Source organism: Nycticebus coucang, chromosome 1 (genome assembly GCF_027406575.1).
Source record: "Nycticebus coucang isolate mNycCou1 chromosome 1, mNycCou1.pri, whole genome shotgun sequence".
In the NCBI taxonomy this organism is placed as follows: Eukaryota; Metazoa; Chordata; class Mammalia; order Primates; family Lorisidae; genus Nycticebus; species Nycticebus coucang.
Window position 1 is genome coordinate 834,211 of NC_069780.1, and position 27,339 is coordinate 861,549.

Here is a 27,339-nt window from a genome sequence, read left to right on the forward strand (position 1 = left end):
AGAAATTATGATGTCACAGCATATTTTGGTTAATCATTTGTTTAAACTAAGCCTTCTTTTTGTTTTTTACAAGGCCTCTAAAACTGTTAACAATCACCTCCCTCTCTAAACTACCCTTGTTTGTATACTGTTCTTAATCAAATGTTTCTCCTCTTGAGGTAACAAATCTCAATTTCCCTTCCCCTCATGTCAGTTTTATAAGCTGGATCAATTGTGACCTCACTGGATAGCACAGTTATCCCTTCTCGTGTATTATTGGCTTCAGATTGTTTTTCCCAGTTATTGGTGAGTTATCTACTTCCTGGGTGCTTTTTAGAGCTACCTGAGGCACAAACCGCCACAGTCTGTTTTTCCCGTAGAAAGCAGAGACTGAGATGAGGATTAGAGCACTACAGTTTGGGAAATGACTTGAGGGTCCAGGAATAGAGGACAGGGAAGAGTGAACGGGAGGGAGCAAAGTCAGTAAAGCAGTCACCAACCAGTCCTGGCTGTGAGCTGGTGGGACCCATGCCCACCCAGATCCAGCGGGAGGTGCTTGGATGCAAGGTATCTCCAGGGCCTGTTTCTCACACTGTCCGGTCAGGCGTGTGTGAGTGAGCACTGGGTGAGGTCAGGGGTTCCACGTGAAGCCCTGGGTGAGGTCCGGGGTTCCATATGAGGCGCTGGGTGAGGTCCGGGGTTCCACATGAGGCGCTGGGTGAGGCCCGGGGTTCCCTATGAAGCACTGGGTGAGGTCCGGTGTTCCACGTGAAGTGCTGGGTGAGGTCCAGGCTTCCTTGTGAAGTGTCATAGAAGCCCTAATGCAGAAGGTGAGAGACCCAGGGCAGAGCACAGAGAGCACAATGGGGTGGAAACACCTGCGATGGGCCGGAAAGAGTTCTCACATTTTTCCTTATTCTTTCACTTTTACTGAATATTATTCTTGATGGATGGAATTTTTTTAACTATCTCTGAGGTTTCTTACAAATTTATGCCTATTATATTTAAAAATTCTTTTTGCTTGTTGACTGTGTCTTTTTGTTCTTGTGCATATGTGTGTACATGCCCAGGTGTTTATTAATCTTCACTTTACTCCTGTTATTTTATTTGCTTTTATCAAATGTTGTTAACCTTTGGTTATCTTTTTACTTAAGAATAAGGAATTTGATTGGGCATAGTGGATCATGTCTGCAATCCTGACACTCTGGTAGGCAGAGGCAAGATTACTTGTGGCCAGGACTTCAAGACCAACCTAAGTGAAATGAGACCCTGTGTCTTAAAAAAATATTACCTGTTTTGGTGTCATGCACCTGTAGTCTCATCTTGGGAGGCTGAGGCAGGAGGATCACTTGAATTCAGGAGTCTGAGGTAGTGGTGAGCAATGATAATGCCACTGTACCAGCCCAGGCAGGTCACAGAGAGAGAAGGTGTTTCAGGAAAAAACAGGGTGGAGAATAGAATGACTCCCTGGGATATGTTTGTACCTGTGAAGGACTTGATAACTGGGTGACTTTGAGTTTTATGCTTAGCTATAGACACTACTTAAAGGGATCCAGAAATGTCAGAATAAAGAAGGTTTTATTTTGCTAGCTTACATCAACTCCAGTTACTTCATTTTACCTTGGAACATTTCTTTCAATTTCTTTGGAGAAGGTCCCTCCAAAGCTTTGGTGAATGGGAGGCAAAGAGGGGGATATAATATCTGCATGGGGGAGAATTCACTTAATTGTTACTTCTCTTCATTGACCTTTAACTTTTGCCTGACACAAAATTACTGTGGAGTTTGCCCAATGGTCGTTTCTATGCCCATCATTTCCTCATAATTATTAACAGGAATTCTACTGTAAAGAACATCCCTTTTCTCGATCTATTTATTTACTTTTAGTTCTGTTAATATTGATTCATGAGTATTTGATTTATTCCACAGGCCACAGTTCATAACTATCATCATTGTTTTTGTGGACGTCGATCCATATTTGATTTATTGGGACTCCTTTCAGTTGTCTTCTGTATCTTTTTGTTATGTTCCCATCATTTTGTGCACTTTTTAAACTTTCTGACACACATTTCAGGCTTATCTTGTGCTTTTCTTGACCTTGGAGTAATATCAATTACTTTCCCAAGCAGAGATGTTCCTTTTATTGAAAAATAGTATCTGCAAATAAAAATTCTTGCTATGCCATATTACTGTGGCTGAGATTTTATACAAGTTGTAAAACAAAGTCCTTTGAGCTCTTCCCTTTCCTTTCCTCAGTTGAAAAAGGCTCTCCCTGGCTGTGTTGACTGTGACAGGAACTGGGGAGGGATGACACTCCCCGACTTTGATGCACCAACTACTGTCTCACTGGGTCACATGCACCTGATGGCGACCAGCTCAGGACAGCACAGCCACAGAAATTGCCACAGGACTGCAGCCCTGTGGCCACATTGCCTTACGAATTTAGATCAACCCCAATACTCTTTGCACTGCTCGTGGGGTTCACAGGAACTCAGTCTTGAGGGAGGAAGACTTCTGTGTGGCTGATCCGGTCAAAATGTCCCTTCCACAGGCACTGACGCAATCCTCTGTACACGGCAAGGGAGGCACCACTGGCAGATGTGTGAGGGTTGGTGTAGGAAATAACAATCGTCTTTTCTGCTCCCTTTAGTGCCTTTTCCTTGAGAGAATGTTAAAGCCACATAAGATGACAACTCACCTGGTGGTTGTGCTTCTGAGGGGTTTGTTTCTGTGGACAGCATTTGAATGGGGTGTTCATGCAGATGGACAGTCACTGGAGGTTTCTGTTTGATCATCCTGCTCCAGCCCTCATCTGAGCAGCGTTGTTTCTGATGAGAAGTCAACTGTGGACATTGTTGGAGTTTCCGCGCATGTGATGAGTTGGTTATTTCTTTGGGCTTCGTGGTTTTCGTTCTTTAATTCTCAGCTTCCTGGCACGATGTGCCTTTATTTGGATCTCTCTGTGTTTATCTTACTTAGAATCCATTCAGCTGGGATACAGATGAGATCTTATCCCTCATGGAGGCGTCAAGCATTAATTTTGAATATTTTCCCCATTTCTCGCTCTTTCCCTCCTTTTCTGGCACTCTAGGTCACACTTATTGCTGCACTGAAGTGTGTCCCAACATCCATTATGGCTCAGTTTGTTTCCTTCATTTTTTTCTCCTCTATTCTTGGGATTATGTAATCTCTATTGCACAGTCATGAAGCTTGCAGGCTTTTATTTCTTTGGATTCAAATGTGAATCAGAATCCTGTTAGTGATTTTTTATTTCAGTTATTTTAATTTTTCCTCTAAATTTTTCATTTGGTTCTTTTTTTAAACAATGGCTTCAAGTGTTTCCTGCACATCGTCTTCTGGACGTGACACTGTCATTGAACCGTCCTTTTCTTATTTAAGTGCAGTTACCTTTGAACATATTGACAGTGTCTAATTTCAGGGTTTTTCCTGTTAAATTTACAAACTCAGCCCTCTCACAGGCACATGTTCCTTTATGTGGAGGTTGCAGTTTTCCGTTTCTATATGTTCCTTGTAAAGCTTGTTAAAACTCTACATTTTACGTAACACAGCTCCTATGTAGATCTCCTCCCAATTTGAATTATCTCTTTAAATTTATTGGTTTGGAGAGTAGTTGGATCATTTTAATGGAAGTTTCCTAATGTTTAGAGAGATGGAAAATTCAGCAAGCCCCTTCACGGTGCTGCATCATCCTGTGTGTGCACATCTGTCTCATCACACCTTAATGTTGAGACTGTACATCTGTTATAAAAGCCTGAAAATAGAAATGAAATTAGCCTGAAAAATCTTTGGAAATGGCCTGAAACATTTGTTTGTGAAACCAAATAGTTTGTAAGCTAGTTCAATTTTACATTAGGAAGCAGTTTTACAGGAGTTGCTGCATTTCTAACGCACACACGTCCCCTGGGAAACACATCAGGTTCTAAGAAAGTGAGTGTCATGGTGTCTTCTAGAGAAGAAGGTTCAGGGGGACTGCATGCCCAGGGGGAGCAAAGCAGCAGTACCCGCCTCACAATAGCAAAAGCCAGGGAGAGACTTTATGTAGAAACTAATCTTGGTATAGTTTTTGGAGTAATACTCAATAAAGTAACAAAATTGTGCTCTAGATAAAGCCAAACTATTCTGAGTATTGATACCAAGAGTGGACTTGTTACTGTTCTTCTGTCCACACACAATGTGTGAAACACAGCTAAGTCAGTACATGCTTATTGTATAATTTGTGAATTAGAACAACACATTTAGCCATAAACTCTTTTATCTTATATGATTTTTACATTTTCCAGTTTTTAACAATGTTCAACATGGGATAATTCTATCTTTCAAATAGGAACTAAATCTCTGGAAATTCTGACTTGACCAGGTAAGTAGGGAAAGACGTTTTGTCCCAGGAGGAGGAGAATCTCCATAATACCCCTCTTTCTGGCATACACTGGGAGCCCCTCCACTCAGGACCCCAGCTTCAGTTCTGGGACCCAGCTACTCCTGCTTCCCCTTCTTCCTTGGGGTAGCAAACTTCCGGTAACAGAACAGACAGCACTTTGTGAGGAACAGCAGCACAGCTGCCCCGCAGGCCAGCAGAAAGCCAATCACGTCCAGGGAGTGGTACTGGACCCACGTGAGGTCGTGGGCTGCAGCCCGCAGGTGCTTGGCTCCTCCGTGGCGCATGACAAACTCGATCCAGAAGACCGCTCGATCCAGAGGCTTCATTGGCTGGTCATGGTGAATTCTAGACAACCTCACAGCATTCTGTTTGTATCTGGAGGAGAAACAAAAGATTCCATCATTGAGAGTAAGTTTATTGGCTAATGTTAGCAAATTCATGAAAAAGTTTATGCTTCATTTAGCTTCCAAAGAGAATAACCAAAGCAAACAGACAACCTTCAGAATGGAAAGAGATATTTTCATATGCTGAATCGGACAAAAGCTTGATAAGTAAGATCTACAGAGAACTCAATTTACTCAACAAAAAATGAGCCAACAATCCCTCATACCACTAGGCAAGAGGGATGAATAGAACCTTCACTAAAGGAAATAGACAAATGGCCAACAAACATATGAAAAAATGCTCATCGTCCTGAGGGGGTAGGGGAATGAAGGAGGGGAGAGGGCAAGAGAGAGAGGGATTGGGATCATGGTGTATGGCACATCTTTGGGGCAGGACACAATTTTAAGAGGAATTTACCTAACACATGCAATCAGTGCAATGTAATTCTTTGTACCCGCAATGAATCACAAACAACAATAATAAAAGGGAACAAATTCTGATACCCACAACAACATGGATGAAACTAAAAACAATTATGGTTAGTGAAAAAGCTATTTTTAATACACCATAAAGTATATGATTCCTATATGTGATACTTACAGAAAATAATCTGTAGAGAAAATATAAATTAGCATTTCCTGGGATCAGGTGTTCATAGGAGGAGATTGCTATGCCTTACAAAATTTCCTTGGGGTGATATAGATATTTTAAAATGATAGTGCCACTTTCATAACTCCATAAATATATTAAATATATTGAAAATTTACATTTGAATACACCAATTGTATCCTATGTAAATTATATCTACTACCGAATCTATGAAAATCATAACAATATAAAAATAACCTTTGGAATAAAAGAAAAGAAATAAATTAAGAAATTGTAGTAATTGAATGAAAATATTTTCATATATTTCCAAATTCATTACTCCTTTTACTATGGATTCTGTCTTAATTGTAAACATTCATCTTGTTTATACTTCTCTGTGTATCTGAAGTTATTTTTATATAGAAAATTTTTGTACTAGTTAGTTACCCATTAAGTTTATTGGGTTCAATGCAACTGTGAGCTAAGTACCTGGGGGAAATGAAAGCAAGTTGCTGATTAAATAATTTTTTTTTTAAATTTCCAAATAGTAGGGGGTTCATAGCATTTATATCCACTGAAATTTATAATTTTAAAATATAAAAATAATTTAAATTGTTTTCAAACCCAATCTACTTAAAATATACTAATGAATTAATCTCATTTACTTATGACAAGAGAACCTGTCTATAAATACCACCTAATAAAAAGTCACGCTACTCACGTGGGGTCATTAATGATAGTCTTCAGAGCGCTGAGCAAATCAGCACTGGACATTGTGGTGAAGTCCAAGGTGACAGCTGCTCCCTTGGCCCTCATGTGAGCCATGTTGTCAGGTTGATCCGCAAACAAAGGAATGCCCACCATGGGGACCCCGTGGTAGATGGCCTCGTATATGCCATTGGCTCCACCATGAGTTACAAAAACCTTGGTTTGGGGGTGACCTACATTTGGGTGAATATCAGTGAAATTATTCATTAGTCTCAGGAATAAAAGGAGAAATTCATTAGTCTCAGGAATAAAATGAGAAAGGCATATTAAAGGACAGTGACAGGATAATGTTTTCTAGATAGTAGACTAGACTCCCAACAAACCTGGACTAGAACTGCTCTCAGATTCAGAGGCAGAAGGACCTACTTGTGCTGGACAGAGAAGTGAAGTGTGTAGGGGGGAAATTCTGTTTGACTTGAGAACAGAAGACAGATACAAGATCACCAGGAGACAATGAAAAAGAACATTCTGGATCAAAGAAATGTACAAAGAAAAGAAAAGACAGGGTCAGACATGTAAGCACTTTTCTCCCAGGGAAATAGTGCAGTCACTGTATCTGATGTGCAAGGTGTCCAGGCAGCAGGGAGTGTGACAGGAGCAGGGCTGAGGTCACAGCAAGGACAGCCCACAGTTCTCTATGACGCGACGTCATTTTGTGATAGAGACTGGGGATTCCTTCTCACAGACAAGACAGAGTCGTGGAAACAGAAGAGGAACTGTGATGCTCAGTGTCATGTGAAATGACTCTCAGTAGGGAGAAGGTCAAGGTAAAGTTGCTCCAAAGGAGGTAGGAGACAGAGACACCCCTGGTAGCTGAAATGGACACTTTTATTTCTGGACATAAAGAATATGAGTGTGTGCAGCAAAATGCCAAGTGTTATAGGTTATTCTCCACCCCCACCCCCAGACTAGAATATGTGTATAAAGCAGCTGGCTTTTTTTGTTGAGTTTTCATAAATAAATACTTTTTATGTTAAGCTTTTGACCTACTATCACCTTAATTGGGTGTGACTCATGTATTCAGTATTTTTCCCCCAGAATCTTACCAAGAAGGTCATTCTGGGGCAGCCATTTGTACAGCCAAGTATTGGGTCCCAAGGTATCTGGTTTCTTGCCATCAAATCTCCACAGGACCTGTTCCAGTGGAGAAAATACCTCATTCCATGAGTACAAATCCAAAATTAAGGCAAGTTGGCTCTCTAAAGGGATTGTCAGTGTTCTTTCTAAACCCTTCATATAAACTATGGAGAAGGGAGCACAAGGCTGGTAAGTCATGAGAACAACCCAAACTCTAGGTGAACAGAATAACCAGGATTTATGGGTGACTGCCAAGATCAATGTAGCATCTAAGAAATTCGGAGTAACTTACACAAATGATTCCCACACTGGTAAATTCAGGCATTTTAGAAATTATTTGCCAAGCAATAAAATTGTAGTGTAAAAAACATACACTAAAGGGATAAATTTTCCTCTCAGGACTGTTTTGCTGTTTATCTCTTTAGAAGCCTACATTCGAAAAGCAGAAAGAGAGCACATCAACAAACTCACAAGCCATTTGATGGAATTTGAAAAAGAAGAACAGTCTAAGCCTTAAAGCAGCAGAAGAAAAGAAATATCCAAAATTAAATCAGAGATTAAGGAAATTGAAAACAAAACAATCATTCAGAAAATTAACGAAACAAGGAGTTGGTTTTTTGAAAAAAAATATAGATAAAACTTTGGCTAGACTAACTAGAAATAAAAAAGTAAAATCTTTAGTAACCCCAATCAGAAATGACTGACATAAGCTGGGGAGATAGGACTCTAGGCATCTCTGGCTGGTGGGATCTGCCTATCATCACCCCTGTGAGGATACAGGGAGTCAGCAAGAAACTTCTGGACCCCAAGAGGAGGACTAAAACAGTGGAAAACTGGCAAGTGGTTGCATGTGTTCAATCGGTCTAAACCCGCCTGCAACTGTTAAGTTCAGTAACAGCGAGACTGCAAACCAGAAAGGCCTTACCTGTGAACTGTTTTGGTGTCTTTGGAATTGACACTCAGTTGAACTGCCTTGGGGATAGCCTGAGCCGGAGTGCGGAGAACTTTGGATGTTGTCTAGGGCCCCAGTCTGAGCCACTGAGCCAGACGGAGTTAATAGTGTTTGGCTGTGGGCCACAGGGAGCCATTGTGAATGATCTGCCCCGGCAAGCTCTGCCCTCAGGGTCACAGAGCTAGAATCGGGTGGGAGCTAGTAACCTAGTGACTGAGTAGCCGAAGGGTGGGGTCTGAGCCTCCTGGCAGCCCTAACCCTCAGGGGCAGAGTGAGACCGGTTTTGGCACACTGGGTAAGTGGATAGCCACTTCAGCAGTGATTCCAGCGACAAGCACTTTCCTGGGAAATCTTCTGCTCAGCAAGTTTACAAGTTCAAAGTGCCTTTTAAGTGGGCTGAAGAGAGATTTAGGGTGTCTGCCTGCTGGGGTTTGAGAAATCAGCAGCCTCCAGTAGTATCAGAACTGTGATTAACATCTCATACCCCAGAAGACCACGTGTTGCCCAGACAATATTCAACAACATATTCATACTGCTTTGTTTTGGGTTGTTTTTTTTTTTTTTTTTGGTTTGTTTTTTTTTTTTTTGTTTATTTTGATGTTTCTGATGTTGTTTTGTTTTTTAATTGTAACCTTTCCGTACAGATCTTTTTTCTTTCTCAATTTTTCTAGTTCAATTATAATTTCCAATTGCTGCCTTTTTCAATAACTAAAACTTAATTTTTGCTAGTGTTTCTACCACTATTATTTGGTTTTTCACCAGATTTTATCCCGTAAAGTTTTCTGTTTGCTTGTTTTGGTTTGATTTATAGCATTTTTGTCTTTCCTCTCTACTTGGTGGAGGTGGGGTACTGTGTCTGATCAGGTTAGCAAAGAGCTGCTGACCTCAAGAGAACCACCCAACTGGGCACCCCCGGAAGGTGGGTTTTTTTTAAGGTTGTGTCAAAGTACCCTACTGTACACCTATATTGCTCTGTCTCCATCTTTTTGTGCCTCTCTTCTTTTTGACAATATTCCTTTTACACACTCCCTCCCCTTTCTCTATTTTATTTTTCTTTTCACTCGGTCCCCCTTTCTTTCATCCCTTTCTTGCTCTTCAACCTTCTCACCCTTCTGGTCCTGTACCAAAAGGACTCATCGAACCCTTAGTCCATAGGCACGAGAACTTAAAGAGCAAGAGGAAGTGAAAGGAAAATTAGGGCAAGGAAACAGATAAAAGAAATCACTCATGAGGAGGAATCAGCAGAAAACTCCAGGCAACATGAAGAACCAGTCCAGAACAACCCCGCCAAGGGACCATGAGGTAGCTACTGCAGAGGATTCCACCTATAAAGAAATGTTAGGAATGACAGAAAGGGAATTTAGAATACACATGATGAAAAAAATGAAAGAAATGATGGAAACAATGAAGGAAACTGCTAATAAAGTGGAAAATAACCAAAAGGAAATCCAAAAACAGAATCAAATAAGAGATGAATGATATGAAGAATATAGAAAGGATATAGCAGAGCTGAAGGAACTGAAACAGTCAATCAGGGAACTTAAAGATGCAATGGAAAGTATCAGCAACAGGTTAGACCATGCAGAAGAAAGAATTTCAGAGGTAGAAGACAAAGTTTTTGAGATAACTCAGATAGTAAAAGAGGCAGAAAAGAAGAGAGAGACAGCAGAACGTTCACTGTCAGAGTTATGGGACTTTATGAAGCGTTCCAACATATGAGTTATAGGAATCCCAGAAGGGGAAGAAGAATGCCCCAGAGGAATGGAAGCCATACTAGAGAATACCATAAAAGAAAATTTCCCAAATATCACCAAAGATTCTGACACACTGCTTTCAGAGGGATATCGGACCCCAGGTTGCCCCAACTCTAACCAAGCTTCTCCAACACACACTGTGATGAACCTGTCCAAAGTCAAGACAAAAGAAAAGATTCTGCAAGCTGCCAGGAGTAAGCACCAGTTGACCTACAGGGGCAAATCCATCAGATTGACCGCAGACTTCTCTAATGAAACTTTCCAAGCAAGAAGACAATGGTCATCTACCTTTAATCTACTTAAACAGAACAATTTCCAGCCCAGAATTCTGTACCCTGCTAAGCTAAGCTTCAAAATTGACAGAGAAATCAAATCATTTAAGGATATACAAACATTGAGGAAATTCACCACAACAAGACCAGCTCTACAGGAAATACTTCAACCTGTTCTGCACACTGACCACCACAATGGATCAGCAGCAAAGTAAGAACTCAGAAATTAAAGGACAGAGTGATGCAAAAGATAAAACTAAGCAATGGACTCTCACAAAACAAGATGAATAGAATACTACCACACTTATCAATTATCTCAATAAATGTTAATGGCTTGAATTCCCCACTGAAGAGACATAGATTGGTTGACTGGATTAAAAAACACAAGCCATCCATTTGCTGTCTGCAAGAAACACACCTGGTTTCAAAAGACAAATTAAAGCTCCAAGTCAAGGGTTGGAAGACAATTTTTCAGGCAAATGGAATTCAGAAGAAAAGAGGAGTTGCAATCTTATTTTCAGATACATGTGGATTTAAAGCAACTAAAGTCAAGAAAGACAAAGATGGTCACTTTATATTGGTCAAGGAAAAAATATAACAAGAAGATGTTTCAATTCTAAATATTTATGCACCCAATTTAAATGCTCCCAGATTCTTGAAACACACCTTACTCAGTCTGAGCAATATGATATCTGATAATACCATCATAACAGGGGACTTTAACACTCCTCTTACAGAGCTGGACAGATCTCCTAAACAGAAATTAAACAAAGATATAAGAGATTTAAATGAGACCTTAGAACAACTGTGCTTGATAGACGCATATAGAACACTCCATCCCAAAGATAAAGAATATACATTCTTCTCATCACCCCATGTAACATTCTCTAAAATTGATCATATCCTGGGACACAAAACAAATATCAACAGAATCAAAAGAATTGAAATTTTACTTTGTATCTTCTTAGACAATAGGGCAGTAAAGGTAGAACTCAACTCTAACGAAAACGCTCGACCCCACCCAAAGGCATGGAAATTAAACAATCTTCTGTTGAATAACAGATGGGTGCAGGAAGAAATAAAACAGGAAATCATTAACTTCCTTGAGCATAACAACAATGAAGACACAAGCTACCAAAACCTGTGGGATACTGCAAAAGCAGTTTTGAGAGGAAAATTCATCACTTTAGATGCCTACATTTGAAAAAAAGAAAGAGAGCGCATCAACAATCTCACAAGCCATCTTATGGAATTGGAAAAAGAAGAACAATCTAAGACTAAACTCAGTAGAAGAAAAGAAATATCCAAAATCAAATCAGAGATCAATGAAATTGAAAACAAAAGAATCATTCAGAAAATTAATGAAACAAGAAGTTGGTTTTTTGAAAAAATAAATAAAATAGATAAAACATTGGCCAGACTAACTAGAAATAGAAAAGTAAAATCTCCAGTAACCTCAATCAGAAATGATAAAGGGGAAATAACAGCTGATTCCACAGAGATACAAGAGATCATCTCTGAATACTACCAGAAATTCTATGCCCAGAAATTTGATAATGTGAATGAAATGGATCAATATTTAGAATCACATCCTCTCCCTAGACTTAGCCAGGAAGAAATAGAGCTCCTGAATAGACCAATTTCAAGCCCTGAGATCAAAGAAACAATAAAAAATCTACCAAACAAAAAATGCCCTAGTCCAGATGGCTTCACACCAGAATTCTATAAAACCTTCAAGGAAAAGCTTATTCCTGTACTACAGAAATTATTGTAAAAAATTGAGGAAGAAGGAATCTTCCCCAAGACATTCTATGAATCAAACATGACCCTGATACCAAAACCAGGAAAAGACCCAAACAAAAAGGAGAATTTCAGACCAATCTCACTCATGAATATAGATGCAAAACTTCTCAACAAAATCCTAGCCAATAGATTACGGCTTATCATCAAAAAAGTCATTCATCATGATCAAGTAGGCTTTATCCTAGGGTGGCAAGGCTGGTTTAACATATGCAAGTCCATAAACATTATCCACCATATTAACAGAGGCAAAAATAAAAATCATGTGATCCTCTCAATAGATGCAGAAAAGTATGATAAAATCCAGCATCCTTTTCTAATTAGAACATGAAGAGTATAGGCATAAGTGGCACATTTCTAAAACCGATTGAAGCTATCTATGACAAACCACAGCTAATATTTTACTAAATGGAGTAAAACTGAAAGCTTTTCCTCTTAACTGGAACCAGACAAGGTTGTCCTCTGTCACCTTTACTATTCAACATAGTGCTGGAAGTTCTACCCAACACAATAAGGCAAGACAAGGAAATAAAGGGAATCCAAATGGGAGCAGAGGAGGTCAAACACTCCCTCTTTGCTGATGACATGATCTTATACTTAGAGAAACCCAAAGATTCAACCACAAGACTCCTAGAAGTCATCAAAAAATACAGTAATGTTTCAGGATATACAATCAATGTCCACAAGTCAGTAGCCTTTGTGTACACCAATAACAATCAAGATGAGAAGCTAATTAAGGACACAACTCCCTTCACCATAGTCTCAAAGAAAATGAAATACCTAGGAATATACCTAACGAAGGAGGTGAAGGACCTCTGTAAAGAAAACTATGAAATCCTCAGAAAGGAAATAGCAGAGGATATTAACAAATGGAAGAACATACCATGCTCATGGATGGGAAGAATCAACATTGTTAAAATGTCTATACTTCCCAAAGCAATGTAACTATTCAATGCTTTCCTATCAAAGTACCAACATCATACTTTCAAGATTTGGAGAAAATGATTCTGCGTTTTGTATGCAACCGGAAAAAAACCCCATACAGCTAAGGCAGTTCTTAGTAATAAAAATAAAGTTGGGGACATCAGCATACCAGATTTTAGTCTGTACTACAAGCCATAGTGGTCAAGACAGCATGGTACTGGCACAAAAACAGAGACATAGACACGTGGAATCGAACTGAAAACCAAGAAATGAAACTAACATCTTACAACCACCTAAACTTCGATAAACCAAACAAGAACATACCTTGGGGGAAAGACTCCCTATTCAATAAATGGTGTTGGGAGAACTGGATGTCTACATGTAAAAGACTGAAACTGGACCCACCCCTTTCCCCACTCACAAAAATTGATTCAAGATGGATAAAGGACTTAAACTTAAGGCATGAAACAATAAAAATCCTCCAAGAAAGCATAGGAAAAACACTGGAAGATATTGGCCTGGGGGAAGACTTCATGAAGACTTGCCATGGCAATTGCAACAACAACAAAAATAAACAAATGGGACTTCATTAAACTGAAAAGCTTCTGCACAGCTAAGGAGACAATAACCAAAGCAAAGAGACAACCTACACAAAGGGAAAGGATATTTGCATATTTTCAAGCAGACAAAAGCTTGATAACTAGGATCTATAGAGAACTCAAAGTAATCCATATGAAAAAAGCCAACCATCCCATATATCAATGGGCAAGAGACATGAATAGAACCTTTTTTAAAGATGAAAGATGAATGGCTAACAAACACATGAAAAAACGTTCATAATCTCTATATATTAGAGAAATGCAAATGAAAACAACCCTGAGATATTATCTAACTCCAGTGAGAATGGCCCACATCACAAAAATTTCAAAACTGCAGATGCTGGTGTGGATGTGGAGAGAAGGGAACACTTTTACACTCCTTGTGGGACTGCCAACTAGTACAACCTTTCTGGAAGGAAGTATGGAGAAACCTCAAAGCACTCAAGCTAGACCTCCCATTTGATCCTGCAATCCCATTACTGAGCATCTACCCAGAAGGAAAGAAATCCTTTTATCATAAGGACACTTGTACTAGACTGTTTATTGCAGCTCAATTTACAATCACTAAAATGTGGAAACAGCCTAAATGCCCACCAACCCAGGAATGGATTAACAAGCTGTGGTATATGTATACCATGGAATACTATTCAGCCATTAAAAAAAATGGAGACTTTACATCCTTCGTATTAACCTGGATGGAAGTGGAAGACATTATTCTTAGTAAAGCATCACAAGAATGGAGAAGCATGAATCCTATGTACTCAGTTTTGATATGAGGACAATTAATGACAGCTAAGGTTATGAGGGGGAGAGGAAAAGCAGAAAGAGGGACGGAGGGAGGGGGGTGGGGCCTTGGTGTGTGTCACACTTTATGGGGGCAAGACATGATTGCAAGAGGGACTTTACCTAACAATTGCAATCAGTGTACTCTGGCTTATTGTACCCCCAGTGAATCCCCAACAATAAAAAAAAAAGGAAAAAAAGAAATGACTGACATAAATTGGATTTAATTTTGACCAAAGTACATTATTTAAACATTAATTTTTAATTCAACTTGTTAATATGTTGTTTAGGATATTGCATCCTTATTTATAAGTGACATATGTTTGTAATTTCCCCTTTATAATAATATATTTTCTTCAATTTTAACATCAGGTATACCCAGATCAAGTAAATGATTTTGAAATATTTCTTCTTTTTCTATTGTCTATAAGATATGGCATGATCTCCCACATGATCATTTTTCAAAATGATCTGTTACTTTTATTTATAAACATTAGTTGTCTATTTTTTGAGACTTAAAAAGAATAATAATAAGTTAACTGATGACTCCATACTGACCCTCAGAGTCAAAGTATTCCATAATAGACGTACTTTTATTTGACAAGGTGAATGTTACTTTCTTTGCATTATTAATATTATTATTGCTAATATTTCGATGTAGCAATTGTCTGATTCCTTTTCTGAATGTATTTATGTTCGTTCATTCTTTATGAGGTTTTTGTTTCTAGTCCTTAATTTAAACATTGTTATTGTTATTAAAATTTAAGCCTTTTTAATTTTGTGAAGGCAAAAAAATGGAAACCTAATAAACACATGTATATGTAAAAATAAAAAAATAGAAAACAAAAAAGCATACAATAGTAATGATCGTTTTTCTGGAATGTCCATATGAGCTGTTGTCATATTACCTTTGATGTCCTAGATGTCATCCAATGTCTTCCCTTCAATGTTCCCTTTATCTTCCAGTAATGAAAAAAGTCACAGGGGCGAGATCAAGTGAGTAGGGAGGGTGGTCCAGTACAGTTACTTACTCACTGGCTAAAATCTCCCTCAGATGCAGGGACATGTCAGCTGTTGTTTTGTCACCATGCAAAGGCCATGATTTGTTGACTGTGATTTTCATTTATGATTTTCCAGACGTTTTTCCATCAATGTTTCCTTGGTCTGCTATGCATCTCCCAGTCAGCTAATGATTTGGTGCACAATTTGACAAATTTTTGTGATGTTTTCATCAGTTCTGGTCAGTACTGGCCATCTTGACCTCCCCTCATCAGTGATGCTCTCTCTTTCCCCTCAGAAACACTTGAATCCATTTGTAGACTGCCATTCTCTTCATGGCATTATCCCTACAAACTTGGACTAACATGTCCTTGATTTCATCTCCACTCTTGCCAAGTTTTACAAGAAATTTACAAATGCCTGTTTGTGATTTTGTGATGTAGGCTAGTCTCACTGGAGTTAGATGATATCTCAAAGTACTTTTGATTTGCATTTCTCTGATGATTAAAGATGATGAGTATTTTTTCATATGTCTGAAGGCTGTGCACCTGTCTTCTTCAGAGAAGTTTCTCTTCAAGTCTCTTGCCCAGCCTGCGATGGGATCCCTTGTTCTTTTCTTGCTAATGCGTTTGAGTTCTCTGTGGATTCTGGTTATTAAACCTTTGTCGGGGACATAACCTGCAAATATCTTTTCCCATTCTGAGGGCTGTTTGCTTGCTTTACTTACTGTGTTGTTGGCTGTGCAGAAGCTTTCAGAGATGTTGGTGTGGATGTGGAGGAAAGGGAACACTTTTGCACTGCTGGTGGGAATGCAAATTAATACATTCCTTTTGGAAAGAGATATGGAGAGCACTTAGAGATATAAAAATAGAGCTGCCATTCAATCCTGTAATCCCTCTACTGGGCATATACCCAGAAGACCAAAAATCACATCATAACAAAGATATTTGTATCAGAATATTTATTGCAGCCCTATTCATAATTGCTAAGTCATGGAAAAAGCCCAAGTGCCCATCGATCCACGAATGGATTAATAAATTGTGGTATATGTACACCATGGAATATTATGTAGCCTTAAAAAAAGATGGAGACTTTACCTCTTTCATGTTTACATGGATGGACCTGGAACATATTCTTCTTAGTAAAGTGTCTCAAGAATGGAAGAAAAAGTACCCAATGTACTGACCCTTATTATGAAACTAATGTAGGACCTTCACATGAAAGCTATAACCCAGTTACAACCTAAGAATAGGGAGAAGGGGTAAAGGGAGGGGAGGGAGGGGGATTAATGGGATTATACCTGTGGTGCATCTTACAAGGGTATATGTGAATCCTAGTAAATGTGGAATGTAAAGGTCTTAGCAAAATAACTAAGAAAATGCCACGAAAGCTATGTTAACTAGTGTGATGAAAATGTGTCAAATGGTCTATGAACCAAGTGTATGGTGCCCCATGATCATACTAATGTATACAGCTATGATTTAAAAAATAAAATTAAATTAAATTAAATAAAAAAAACAAATGCCTGTTTGTTGCTCTAATTCAACCTCCCAACCACTCACAAAAACAGGCAACAGGAATATTGAGCCCTGCTCACTAAGACACCGTCACACATTGTCACAAACACAATTGTGAGACTCTGCTGTCCCAGGTCAGGAAGCCTTACTGAGTTGTGTGTACAGTGCCTCCAATGTAAGTGGTCATGGGCAGATTCGTGAACTTAATTTTCCGACCCCCCCTACCTCACCTGAAGCATTTGGGTGAAATAAGTAGTAGTTTGTTGATATCTGCCTGTTACAAAAGTAACTTCATTAGAGTTTGCCATTTACTGTTTTACAAAATATACACATCCATAAAATGGTGCTTGTGAGAAAGATGTCAACACTGCATTGGAGTTCTCATCACACTGTTAGACGCATGTCACTAAACATTTCTCCCATGTAAGAGTCAAAGTGGCAACATTTGGCCGGGATTCAGAGGGTTATCACCAATGTCAGTTATGGAAATTATTTTATTGTAGAAAAATAGAGCCAGTGGGCAGTTTATAATAACAAGACACTTGTTCAAAAGTCTAAAATTGTATTTGCTATACTTTGCTTGACTGACTGTTACCAATTAGCCAACAGACTGCCAGCAGTGATTAATACTGTGTCCTATAACAGCCATGTCCACGCCAAGTACCAAAATAAGGCTATTGTAGGATTCTTAGGTAATCCTTATGGAATTGAGGAAAATTTAACTTATACTTGGTATTTGGGTGTTAATGTCTACTTTTTACCATAAAATTAACAGAAATCATTAGAAATCTTTGTCAGACAGAAAACTAAGAAAATAATTTACGAGCACACATAGACCACAAGTGTATTCTGTATATTAGAAATTAAGTTCCTACTACATTCTATGGGGCATCTAAACCCCCTCCCATTCCTGGCTCCTTCTGATCAGCTCCCTCCTTTATTTCCTTTTCCTCCCTCAGTCTGGAGAGGTGTCAGCCTGAAGGTGACATTAGATGCCCAGGTCCTGCCTCAGGGTAGGACACCATCTTCACGATTTTCATTACATGTGGCCAGGAAGGCAGGCAAGTTTTTGTCTTTCTCCAAGTCTCCCTGGCGAGGTGGGTACCAGGAGGGTGACTGGTCAGCTAGGCCATCTTTCTCTGAGCAGCTCCCTGACCAGCACACCAAATAGGCCTGTTCCACATGTGTAGGAGGCACAAAAGTTCAATCACATGAGAGCCTAGACTACAACGCACCTCAGACTTCTCTCGAGGGATGCTTTCCGCCACTGTACTAGCACAGATATGCTCTAAATTTCCCTCCTTCTGATAAGATCTCAGGGTGCACAGTGCCCTCAGGAGGGCTGTTAGCTATCAGGCAGTTAGCCTTTCAGACAGACTCATTCAGACTCAACTGTTCCACAGTTGTCATTTTATCTTACCTTTTGCGGGAGCTGGGCAAGGGCTGCAGCAATGGCATTGGCCCTTTCTTCCGTCATGTTGCTGACCATTGACCCCAGAGAAAACACAACAATGCCATTTTCTCCAGAGCTCTGGACGAAGTCTTCCATCTCCTGCAAAGAAAGAATGTGTCCATCACAAAATGTATGTGTATCAGCACAAGGAACATGGTGGAAGGATGGTTACAAACATCTAGAAGAAAGGTGTCAATGCTGCGTTGGGGTATGAAGAGAAAAGCACATGCTATCAGGAAATATCAGAGTAAGGGCTGATGTTTAACTGACTGAATCACAAAGGTTTTTGGAAAGTCAAGTGTTACATGATTGGCAGTTTTGATGCAGATGTTTGTGCAAATGTGTGTTATGTGTGTGCATGTGTCGGAGGAGGAAATAAAGTGGAGCTACTGCCATGTAGTCGGGAGAGGCAGCAGTAGAAAGTATCATGCCCAGACTCTTCACATAGATGAATATGAACTTTTCAAAATAACCTGTGATTTACTGACACAGGTTATTGAAGGTGGCTTCCCTTGGCTTCAATCCTATAAAATTGTGGTTCTATTAAGTCTCTTTTGTTCATTTCAGGTATTCTTTGTTGAAGATTCATTGAGGGTACAAAGAACCAGATTACCTTGATTGCATTTGTTAGGTAAATTCCCTCTTATAATTGTCCCACCCCCCAAAGTGCCACACACCATAACCCCCAACCCCTCCCTCCTTCCCTCTCTCTGCTCTCCCGTACTCCACCTCCCACCATGTACTAGTTCATTAATTGTCCTCATATCTAAATTGAGTACATAGGATTCATGGTTCTCCATTCTTCTGATGCTTTACTAAGAATAATGTGTTTCACTTCCATCCGGGTTAACACAAAGGATGTAAAGTCTCCACATTTTTAATGGCTGAATAGTATTCCATGGTGTATATGTACCATAGCTATGTACCATAGCTTCTTAATCCATTCCTGGGTTGGTGGGCATTTAGGCTGTTTCCACATTTTGGTGATTGTAAATTGAGCTGCAATAAATAGTCTAGTGTGCCCTTAAAAGATTTTTTTCCTTCTGTGTATTTATTTGGAGCCATTCTCTATGAGCCATGAGGATATCTGCCTGAGGGTTGGGATGATGTTATATCTATGGTTCTTCAGTTCCATAATCTTGTACATGTCACTTAAAATTTGTCAGAGTTTCCCATACTTTGCCCCTAAAGACACACACACAGACACAGAGACAGACACACACTCGCTTAAAATCAGAACATTAAGACACACTGATGTCCGGGATGATGATATTGTGGTTTGGAGCTTTAGTGCAATAGCCCAGGTCTCCCACTTGTGAAAAAGAATCATGTGGCGTATATTAACAGAGTGGAATGATCGTATTTCTTAGGAAATTGTTTGGGTATGAGACATTCATATCATGATGCTACACTGTTAAACTGATGTGCTACTTACAGCTGGACAGGATGGACTGTTGTCACTCCTCACCATGTCCTACGCAGAACACTTGTCCTCTGCAGACAGCCAGGTCTTCCTGTCATGGCCCCATCTCTGTCCTGAGCTGTTCATGCCACTGTTTGGACATCCTGGTGCACATGTGCTTAGAGTTGATCGAGAATTATATGACTTTTGTTTGACAGTGTGAGCCAGTTGTTTAAATACATTTGGTATAGGAATGATTCCAAATTGCTCAGTGGCTTCTCAGCACAGAAAAACAACAGCAACCACAAAGCACATCAATAAGCAAAGAAGACAAAAAAAGAAAAAAATCCCCAAAGAAATGCAGACCCAAGTATTTCCTGGATATTATGTCAAAATCATTTACTCGTATTGATGTTGTTGTTTCTTTCATATTAAATTCATATAATGGTTTTTCTTCCTTGTGAAGTAATGATCAATTCTTGCAGCATAACAAATGAACTTTTATATATAAACCCTTGGTGTAAATCTTCTTGATAAAACTATTGTTTCCTCTAAATATTCCTAATTTTCAAACTATATTTTTAACCAAGTCTTAGTAGGAGGGTGCTGTGTTACTATTCCACAGAACACATGGCACACTCAGGTGTCTGTGCAAACCAGGTACCTGAAGCCATGTTCCATATAACCTGAGTTCAATGTTTTGTCTCACTGGCTCCCTACTCCGCAAACCTTCTCCATCCTTTGAGTAGAGAAGAAATGCAACCTGTCTTTACAGATTCATTACTGATCTCATTCTGTGATATATTTATGAAAATAACACAAGATGAATGTCAGAAATTTTGTAACAGTATGAAAATGTAAAAAAAAAAAGGTAGTTTCACCCACACTCTCTGTCAGAGACGTTCCCAATTTAAAGTTTGTGGGCCTTCATTATGCTTTGAGTTCTCTGTTCATGTAACTCAAGGCACTTATGTGACAAATACAGCAGAACCCCTGTAAGTGACCACCCAAGGGACAGATAGAAACTGTCAGTATATGGACATGGTCACCATAAGGAGTGAGGTCTATAGTGCTGACATGAGTGGTGCATGTCCAGTCTATGAAAATAAGGTCAATTTAAGGAGGTGGTCAGTGCAGGGAGATGGTCAGTTAGGGAGGTTCTTCTGTTTAGAAAATTTTTCTTATTGAATGTACCTTTTTGTCCTGCAAAAAAACTGTGATCCTGTTCTCCTTATAATTTTGCCCCTGAGTTTCCAACTAAACTTGCATTAGTGCTATTTATACTTTTATTTATTTATTTTAAGTTTTGGCCTTTAATCCAAAAAAGCGTTGATTAAAAGTATACAACAGAGAGGGGGTGAAAGTGGCTGGGGCCATGGAGCCGCCAGTAAAACAGAATGTCCTTAAAGAAAGTGTTCACAGACGAAAACGCAGAACCTCTAGCCCTTCCCCAGACACAGCAAAGCACAGGCGCAGAGCCTGGTTGTCAGGAGTGCAGAGGCTCCTGGCTGCTGTGTGGAGGGGGAGTCCTCTTTGGAATGGGCTGAATAAAGCCCCCCAGCTCCCCCTGAGCACCTCACACCCACTGCAAAAGAAAAAGGAGGAAGATGAAACTCAGGGTCAGGTCCGGAGGGCTGAGAGCAGCCTAGTGGGCAGGGTCTGGATCACTGACCTCCTGTCCCACCCGCCCTTCCTCCTGTGGCTGTTCCATTCTCTCCAGCCCCCAGGGGAGAGAGGTCCTCTGCTTTCCACTTGCCACTCTCTGGCCCGAGCTCTGGTGTGATCCCGGCCTTGAAGCAAATGATGAGGCAGCTCATGTTGTCACACCCTGCGCCATCGCCAGGGGGGTCTGGTGCAGGGCATTGATCCAGCAGCTCTTCCCAAGGGTGACAGTAACAGAGGCTCCCTATTTTCAACACGCTGGATGACATTGATTGAATGAAGTCCTCAGCTTCCTGGCTGCTCTCACATCCCAGACGTCTTCACAAGCAAGGAGCATGAATTCCCGGTGATCAGTGAGGGGCGGCACTGATGTCAGGAAGGGCTAAACCATCTGTTCCCCGGTGGCAGGTTCCCGTTTCTCTAACGGAAGTGTCTCCAGCGGCTCTGGAGAGGTGAGGCCCCCACTGACTGGCCCATCCATGGGGACCTGGCCCGGGAGTTCTGGATTCGTGCCAGCTGCACTCCATCCTCTGGCTGTGGTCACAGGACGTGTCTAAAGCTTTGTCAGCCTCAGCACCACACACAGAGTCTCCTGTGTCGGCTACAGCAGCAGCTTCCTCTCTTCAGAGCCGGCCCTGCAGTTGCACCAGTGTGGAGCCAGGCTCCTCTCTGCCTTCCACCCCAGGCTCCACCATTTCTCCCTCTTCATCCTCCTCTGCAGCGCTTCTGCGTCATCCTCACCTTCCTCATTCTCCGCCTCCTGGGCTGTAGCCTCCTCTTCACCACCTTCCTCACCGTCCTCCTCCTGCTCTCCCGTCCGACTCACCCTCACTGTCCCCAGCCTGGCAGTGGAGTGAGCGGCTTCCGGACTCGGCCTGCGCGGTCCCAGCTGCCCAGTGGGAGGGAAGGCCTGCGTGGGCCACTTTCCCATGAAGGAGTCTCCTTAGATGGGTCCCCAGGTCCCGCCCCCCCATGAGGCCCTGGGACCCCTGATCCTCGTCTGTCCCAGCTGCAGTTTTGCTGGGGTTGGGCCCTGGTGACAGTTCTGTTGGCGGCCAGTGGTCTGCTCTTCCCCAGTCACCGTAGGCTCCTCGCGCAGCCTCCTCCGTGTCCGCATCACCTTCATAGGCTGCTTTTACTTTTTCATCTTCATCCCTGGGGGAGTGGGGGTTGCCTGCAATCTGTGTCCGCTCTGCTTTGCTTCCTCGGTGGTCCGCTTGGCGTCCATTCTGGGAAGGAATCTTTTGAAGCCGTGGGCAGCTCACCTTCCGCTACCCTCTGATCTCTGATGATATCAGGAAGGTATTTGGCACAACACAGGGCCACTTCCTCCCCTCCCTGTCCATCATAGACAGTAAACATGGCTGCCTCACTGCCCAGCTCAGGAATGCGGGTGTGAGCTTCGTCCATGCACACTCGCCAGCCTCCTGTGCGGAGAATCCCAGGACAGCGGCAGGCGCGGGGCTCCGACCAGTCCTGAGCATTGACCGTGTTGGGCGGGGAGATGTTGGTACCACGGTGGTGGCTGCTGGAGGCCTCCAGGGTAGCACAGCGAGGTCCGACCCGAGCTGGCGCTGGAGCCCCAGAGGCGCAAGGCTGAAGGGGCTGTGGGATTATGTCAGGTGCAGGTGGAAGGCGGGAGGTGGGACAGAAGCCGAGGAACAGAGGGGAGCAGAGAGGAGAGGACATGGAGCCTCTCCAGACCCAGCCCAATCAACTCTGCCCTGGAGTATTATTTTTGGGTAAAATTATTAGAGTGCTATAATATGTACTTAATATAAGGTTCTAATTATATTTAAAAATGTAACTATAGAGAATCCTCAAAGAACCCAAATTAGTCCTCCCATTTGATCCTGCAATCCCATTACTGGGCATCTACCCAGAAGAAAAATGTCCTTTTATCATAAGGACATTTGCAATAGACTGTTTATCTCAGCTGAATTCACAATGGCCAAAATGTGGAAACCTAAATGCCCACCAGCCCAGGAACGGATTAGTAAACTGTGGCATACTGTGGTAAGCTGTGGTATTCCAGTTATACCATGGAATACTATTCAGCCACTAAAAAAGATGGATACTTTACCTCTGCCCTATTAACCTGAATTGCAATGGAACACATTCTTCTTAGCAAAGCATCACAAGAATTGAGAAGGAAGAATCTAGAGAGCTCATTTCTAATATGAAGGGTGTAGCTGAGCTAATACAGGGTGGAGGGTACGGGAATGAGGGACAGGAATGGAGCGGGGTATAGGGAGGGGGTGGGAGGTCATGGTGTGTGTCACACTTCTTGGGGACAGGACACGATTATAAGAGGGACTTCATCTAACAAATGCAATCAGTGTAACCAAATTCTTTGTACCCTCAGTGAATGCCGAACAATAAAAAAAGTAATTGTATATTACTTCCACTGTTTATTTTAGGCATATTTGCATAAGTATTGAATCTGCCCATCTTGGTTAATTTTTTCTCAGTGTACTTTTATGTAAGTATATTGTGAAACCATCAGGTATATGCATTTTTAAAACACTTGGCATATTTTGCTAAATGTTTTACTATTGAAAAATACATAGGCATTATCTGAGAATCTACTACTTAGTGGAAAAGCAAACAATCTGAGGTAGCAATTACTTTATATATTACAGAACAGATGTGACAACTATTGACTTCAATGAGAATCATGATGCAAGTTAAATCATGATGCAGGGGCTGGAATTACTGGTGGTGACTGTTGCACTGTCACCATCCTGGTTCTCCTCCTGCCAACTTCCCTCTCCTTGGGCCACTATCATCTTCCCTTAGGTTGAACAGGTCCTTTATTGAGAACAGGGTTAGAGTGCATAGAGTTTCCATTAATCCTTCCTCTCCTTGTGTTCCTTGTGAAAGTTACCATAAGCAATTTGCACTCAACACAGATGTTGGTTTTTAATCTATGAGTACGATTTCAGTTGTATGGTGGTGCTAATGAGAAGGGATACAAAACAGAGCTTGTAAGAGTTCACCTAATAGTGTAACAAAAAGCTTGTTTTCTCTCTTCATCTTAAAAATTGATATTAAAATAAATATATTGGTTTCTTAGGCTCCTTCATAGGGGATATTATTTTACATGCTGGAAGAATTCTTTCGTGGATAAAATTTAAGGTCTCTTTTCTGATACAAGTAACAAGATTTACTTTGCCTTTATTACATATGCCCTTTACATTTTCTCTGTGCTTCTGCTAGACAATTATGGGGTTGACACAAACGTTTCCCAAGGGAGCTTTATTGAGGGATCCTCTAGAGCAGGCATAAGGCAGAGAACACCTGCTCTGATGTGGCCAACTGTCCATTTGATGTTGTCAGAGGTAAAACTCGGGAATCTCAGTGAGGAATGGTTTAAATGCTAGAATGAAAGTAAACATTATTTTGGCCATCACTGTTTTGGGGACACATTTATCTTGATAAGAAATTGTGTTCCCTTTAAAGTAGGATAATGGTAAAGAGTCTCCATAGTTACAATAAAGAAAACAAAGGAAATAGTAATATGTTCACCTTAGGCAGGGGTTTGGCAGGTTTGCAGTGGAGGCCTCCGACAAACTCAACGTTGGGTAAGAGTGGGCGAGGAAATTCAAAGTCCCAGTAGGTTCGAATGAGCCACATCTCAGCTTTCCCCATCATCTCATATAACGTAGTCGGTCTTCCTGAAAGGGATAAAAGAAACCAAATGTAGATGATGCAAGAGGGTTGTTGTGAGATTATAAAAGAAATTTCCTGAAAGAAGTTGGAATAATGTAGTCAACTATATATATAGTGTTTGGGTTAAACAAAAATATACACATATTGATACATAGGTGTAATTTAATTTCTCTGTGCTCTATAAGTTGCTCATACACGTGTAAGAAAAACAAAGTATTAAGAGAATGTTTTTAAAAGGCTGTGTCTGTAATGTGACATCAGTATATTCACAATTATCAATAATTATTAAAATGAGCCACTATGGAATTACCCTTGCATTTATTTGTTTTCTAAAAGTGCAAAAGGAACAAATATAAACAAAACAATTCTTTGAGATCTACTATCAATGAATCCTATCCAAATCATAAAAACTTCTTTCTAATAAGTGCTCAATTTAGTTTCTATCATTTATGAGGCCACTTTCATGATCATTGGTTCTCCACGTATATCTAGAGTTTTTTGAATATATGGTTGAAATCCTTGGATCTACTCCTTGTTCTGGTTTAGGTGAAGGTCTTACATGATAATTAGTATTCCAAATATAAATACATTTACAAATAGCAGGAAATTTTCAAAAATTATAGAAATGGCTAATTTTTGCTACACCTCATTTGGCGCACATTGATCTTAAAGTAGATATATAGTTTAATAAAATATAGATGAAAGCTTGGATGTTCACAGTAGGATTTTAAGCCTAAAACAGATAATCTCCAGCCTTGAGTGAAGGATGTAGACACATTGGAAACTCAAATTTTAGATGTCTGTTTCTGAGATACAGCCACCTCTAAAGGTGAAGGGATCTTTCTGGTTATATGGAAAACTACCGTAAATTCTAAGAAAACTAAGTTACACAAGGAGAAACGACTTCCTTAATACTTCAGAGATACTTGAACTAAAATAATGTGTAACCTCACTACACATGTCTGCTTTCATCAAGATGTTTCTTCATGTGTCTCAACTTTTATTTGAGACAAAAAGAATGAATAGTAAAGCAGGCACAGGATTGTGAAAAGAAACTCTAAATGCTTTAATTTGCACATTTATGTGTATAGGAAGTGTCTATAAAAGTGATTGGCCACAAAGTTCTGATTCTATATTATTCCCATATTTCCATAATATTTGTGAGATTGGTATTTCATCTTATGTTTTCATTTCTTCCTTTCATTTACAAAATACACACTTGTCTGACTCCATATTCATACAAGCTTACCTTCCAAGGCACCAAGAAAGGTGGGAATTAACATCCACCAGTAAAAACATTACTTACCGAGAACCTCACTGTAAAACCGATCCCATTTCTTCACATTAAATGTTCGGAAACAAAAGTCGAAATAAAGCATATATATCATATTTTTCACCCTCTCCATGAATGTCATGCGATCACTTAATTCTGACAATATAACAGGAACATAGGAAGGAGGGAAGGGAAGTTGTCCACCGTGCTTCTCTAATTCGTATCCAGGAGAGAAGCGCAGACTGAACACCAGGGGGGTTTTAAGTATTTCGGCCAGCAGCTCCCCACAAGGACTAATGGCATCTGCAAGAACAACATCAAATTTTGCATTCTGTAGCTTTTTCATGAGTTTCTTGTTGAAAACTACATCTTCACAGAGCTTTTGCACATAGTCATAATATTTCCATGTGAGTTTTTCTACTTGCAAAAAATGTGACCAAAAGGAATCCTTTGGCACATCATATATCCATTCATTGATCATTTTGACAAAAAACTCCTTAAAGTCATCTTCAGTTACAGATGTAGAATAAACTTCAAATTTAATAGCAGATGTTTTGCCAGGATTAATGAGAATGGAAGCTGAAGATGCCAGCACAGTCACCTCATGGCCTCTCTGGACAAGTTCGTCCAGGATGGTCTTTATGTTCATCCAGTGGCTGTATTCTGTGGGCCACACCAACACCTTTCCACACGTCCCGGAGCTGAAGCAACAGCTCAGCTGTAGGAGCAGAAGAGCTGAATTCCATTTCATAGCCATCCTGGTCAGTGCAATGCTTCTTTTTTGATTGCTGTTTCTTTCTGACATTTTTTATCCTTATACCCAGGTAAGCCAATCAAGTTAAAATTTAACTCGTACACTTAAAAGTGAGTACATCATCTGAACACTGGTTGGCAGGTGGACAAACCAAAGTTAGATGACCTCGTACTTGCTTAAGTATGTTTAATGTCCCTTTATGTTTATAATTGGTACACTGCAGCTAATTTTGATGACCTGCCATGTGCAAGTCATCTGTCTTATGTAAGACACTTTATGTAGTGTAAGAAATATAGGCAAGTGAGAGACTGGACTCCTGGGTGTGCAGTT

At 40.4% G+C, this 27,339-nt stretch overlaps 1 protein-coding gene across 1 annotated transcript; it reads right to left on the minus strand.

Moving 5' to 3' along the window:
- Positions 1–1,540: 1,540 nt before the first annotated feature.
- Positions 1,541–27,067, minus strand: LOC128589652 (UDP-glucuronosyltransferase 2B31-like). The gene is made up of 6 exons (XM_053596710.1): positions 26,289–27,067; positions 24,839–24,987; positions 18,214–18,345; positions 7,163–7,250; positions 6,070–6,289; positions 1,541–4,751 (listed from the first exon to the last, which is right to left on the minus strand). Exons 1-6 carry the CDS (start codon positions 27,058–27,060, stop codon positions 4,472–4,474), a joined length of 1,641 nt encoding a protein of 546 aa, XP_053452685.1. The 5' UTR covers positions 27,061–27,067; the 3' UTR covers positions 1,541–4,471.
- Between the last annotated feature and the right edge of the window lie 272 nt (positions 27,068–27,339).

Excerpts from the sequence above, each read along its gene's own strand:
- LOC128589652 (XM_053596710.1), bottom strand. The coding sequence starts at position 27,060 with ATGTCAGAAAGAAACAGCAATCAAAAAAGAAGCATTGCACTGACCAGG. Across the intron at positions 18,346-24,838 it reads CTGCCAAACCCCTGCCTAAG|GAGATGGAAGACTTCGTCCA; the intron begins GTGAACATATTA and ends CTTTCTTTGCAG. Across the intron at positions 7,251-18,213 it reads TTGCCCAGCTCCCGCAAAAG|GTCCTGTGGAGATTTGATGG; the intron begins GTAAGATAAAAT and ends CCACTGGAACAG.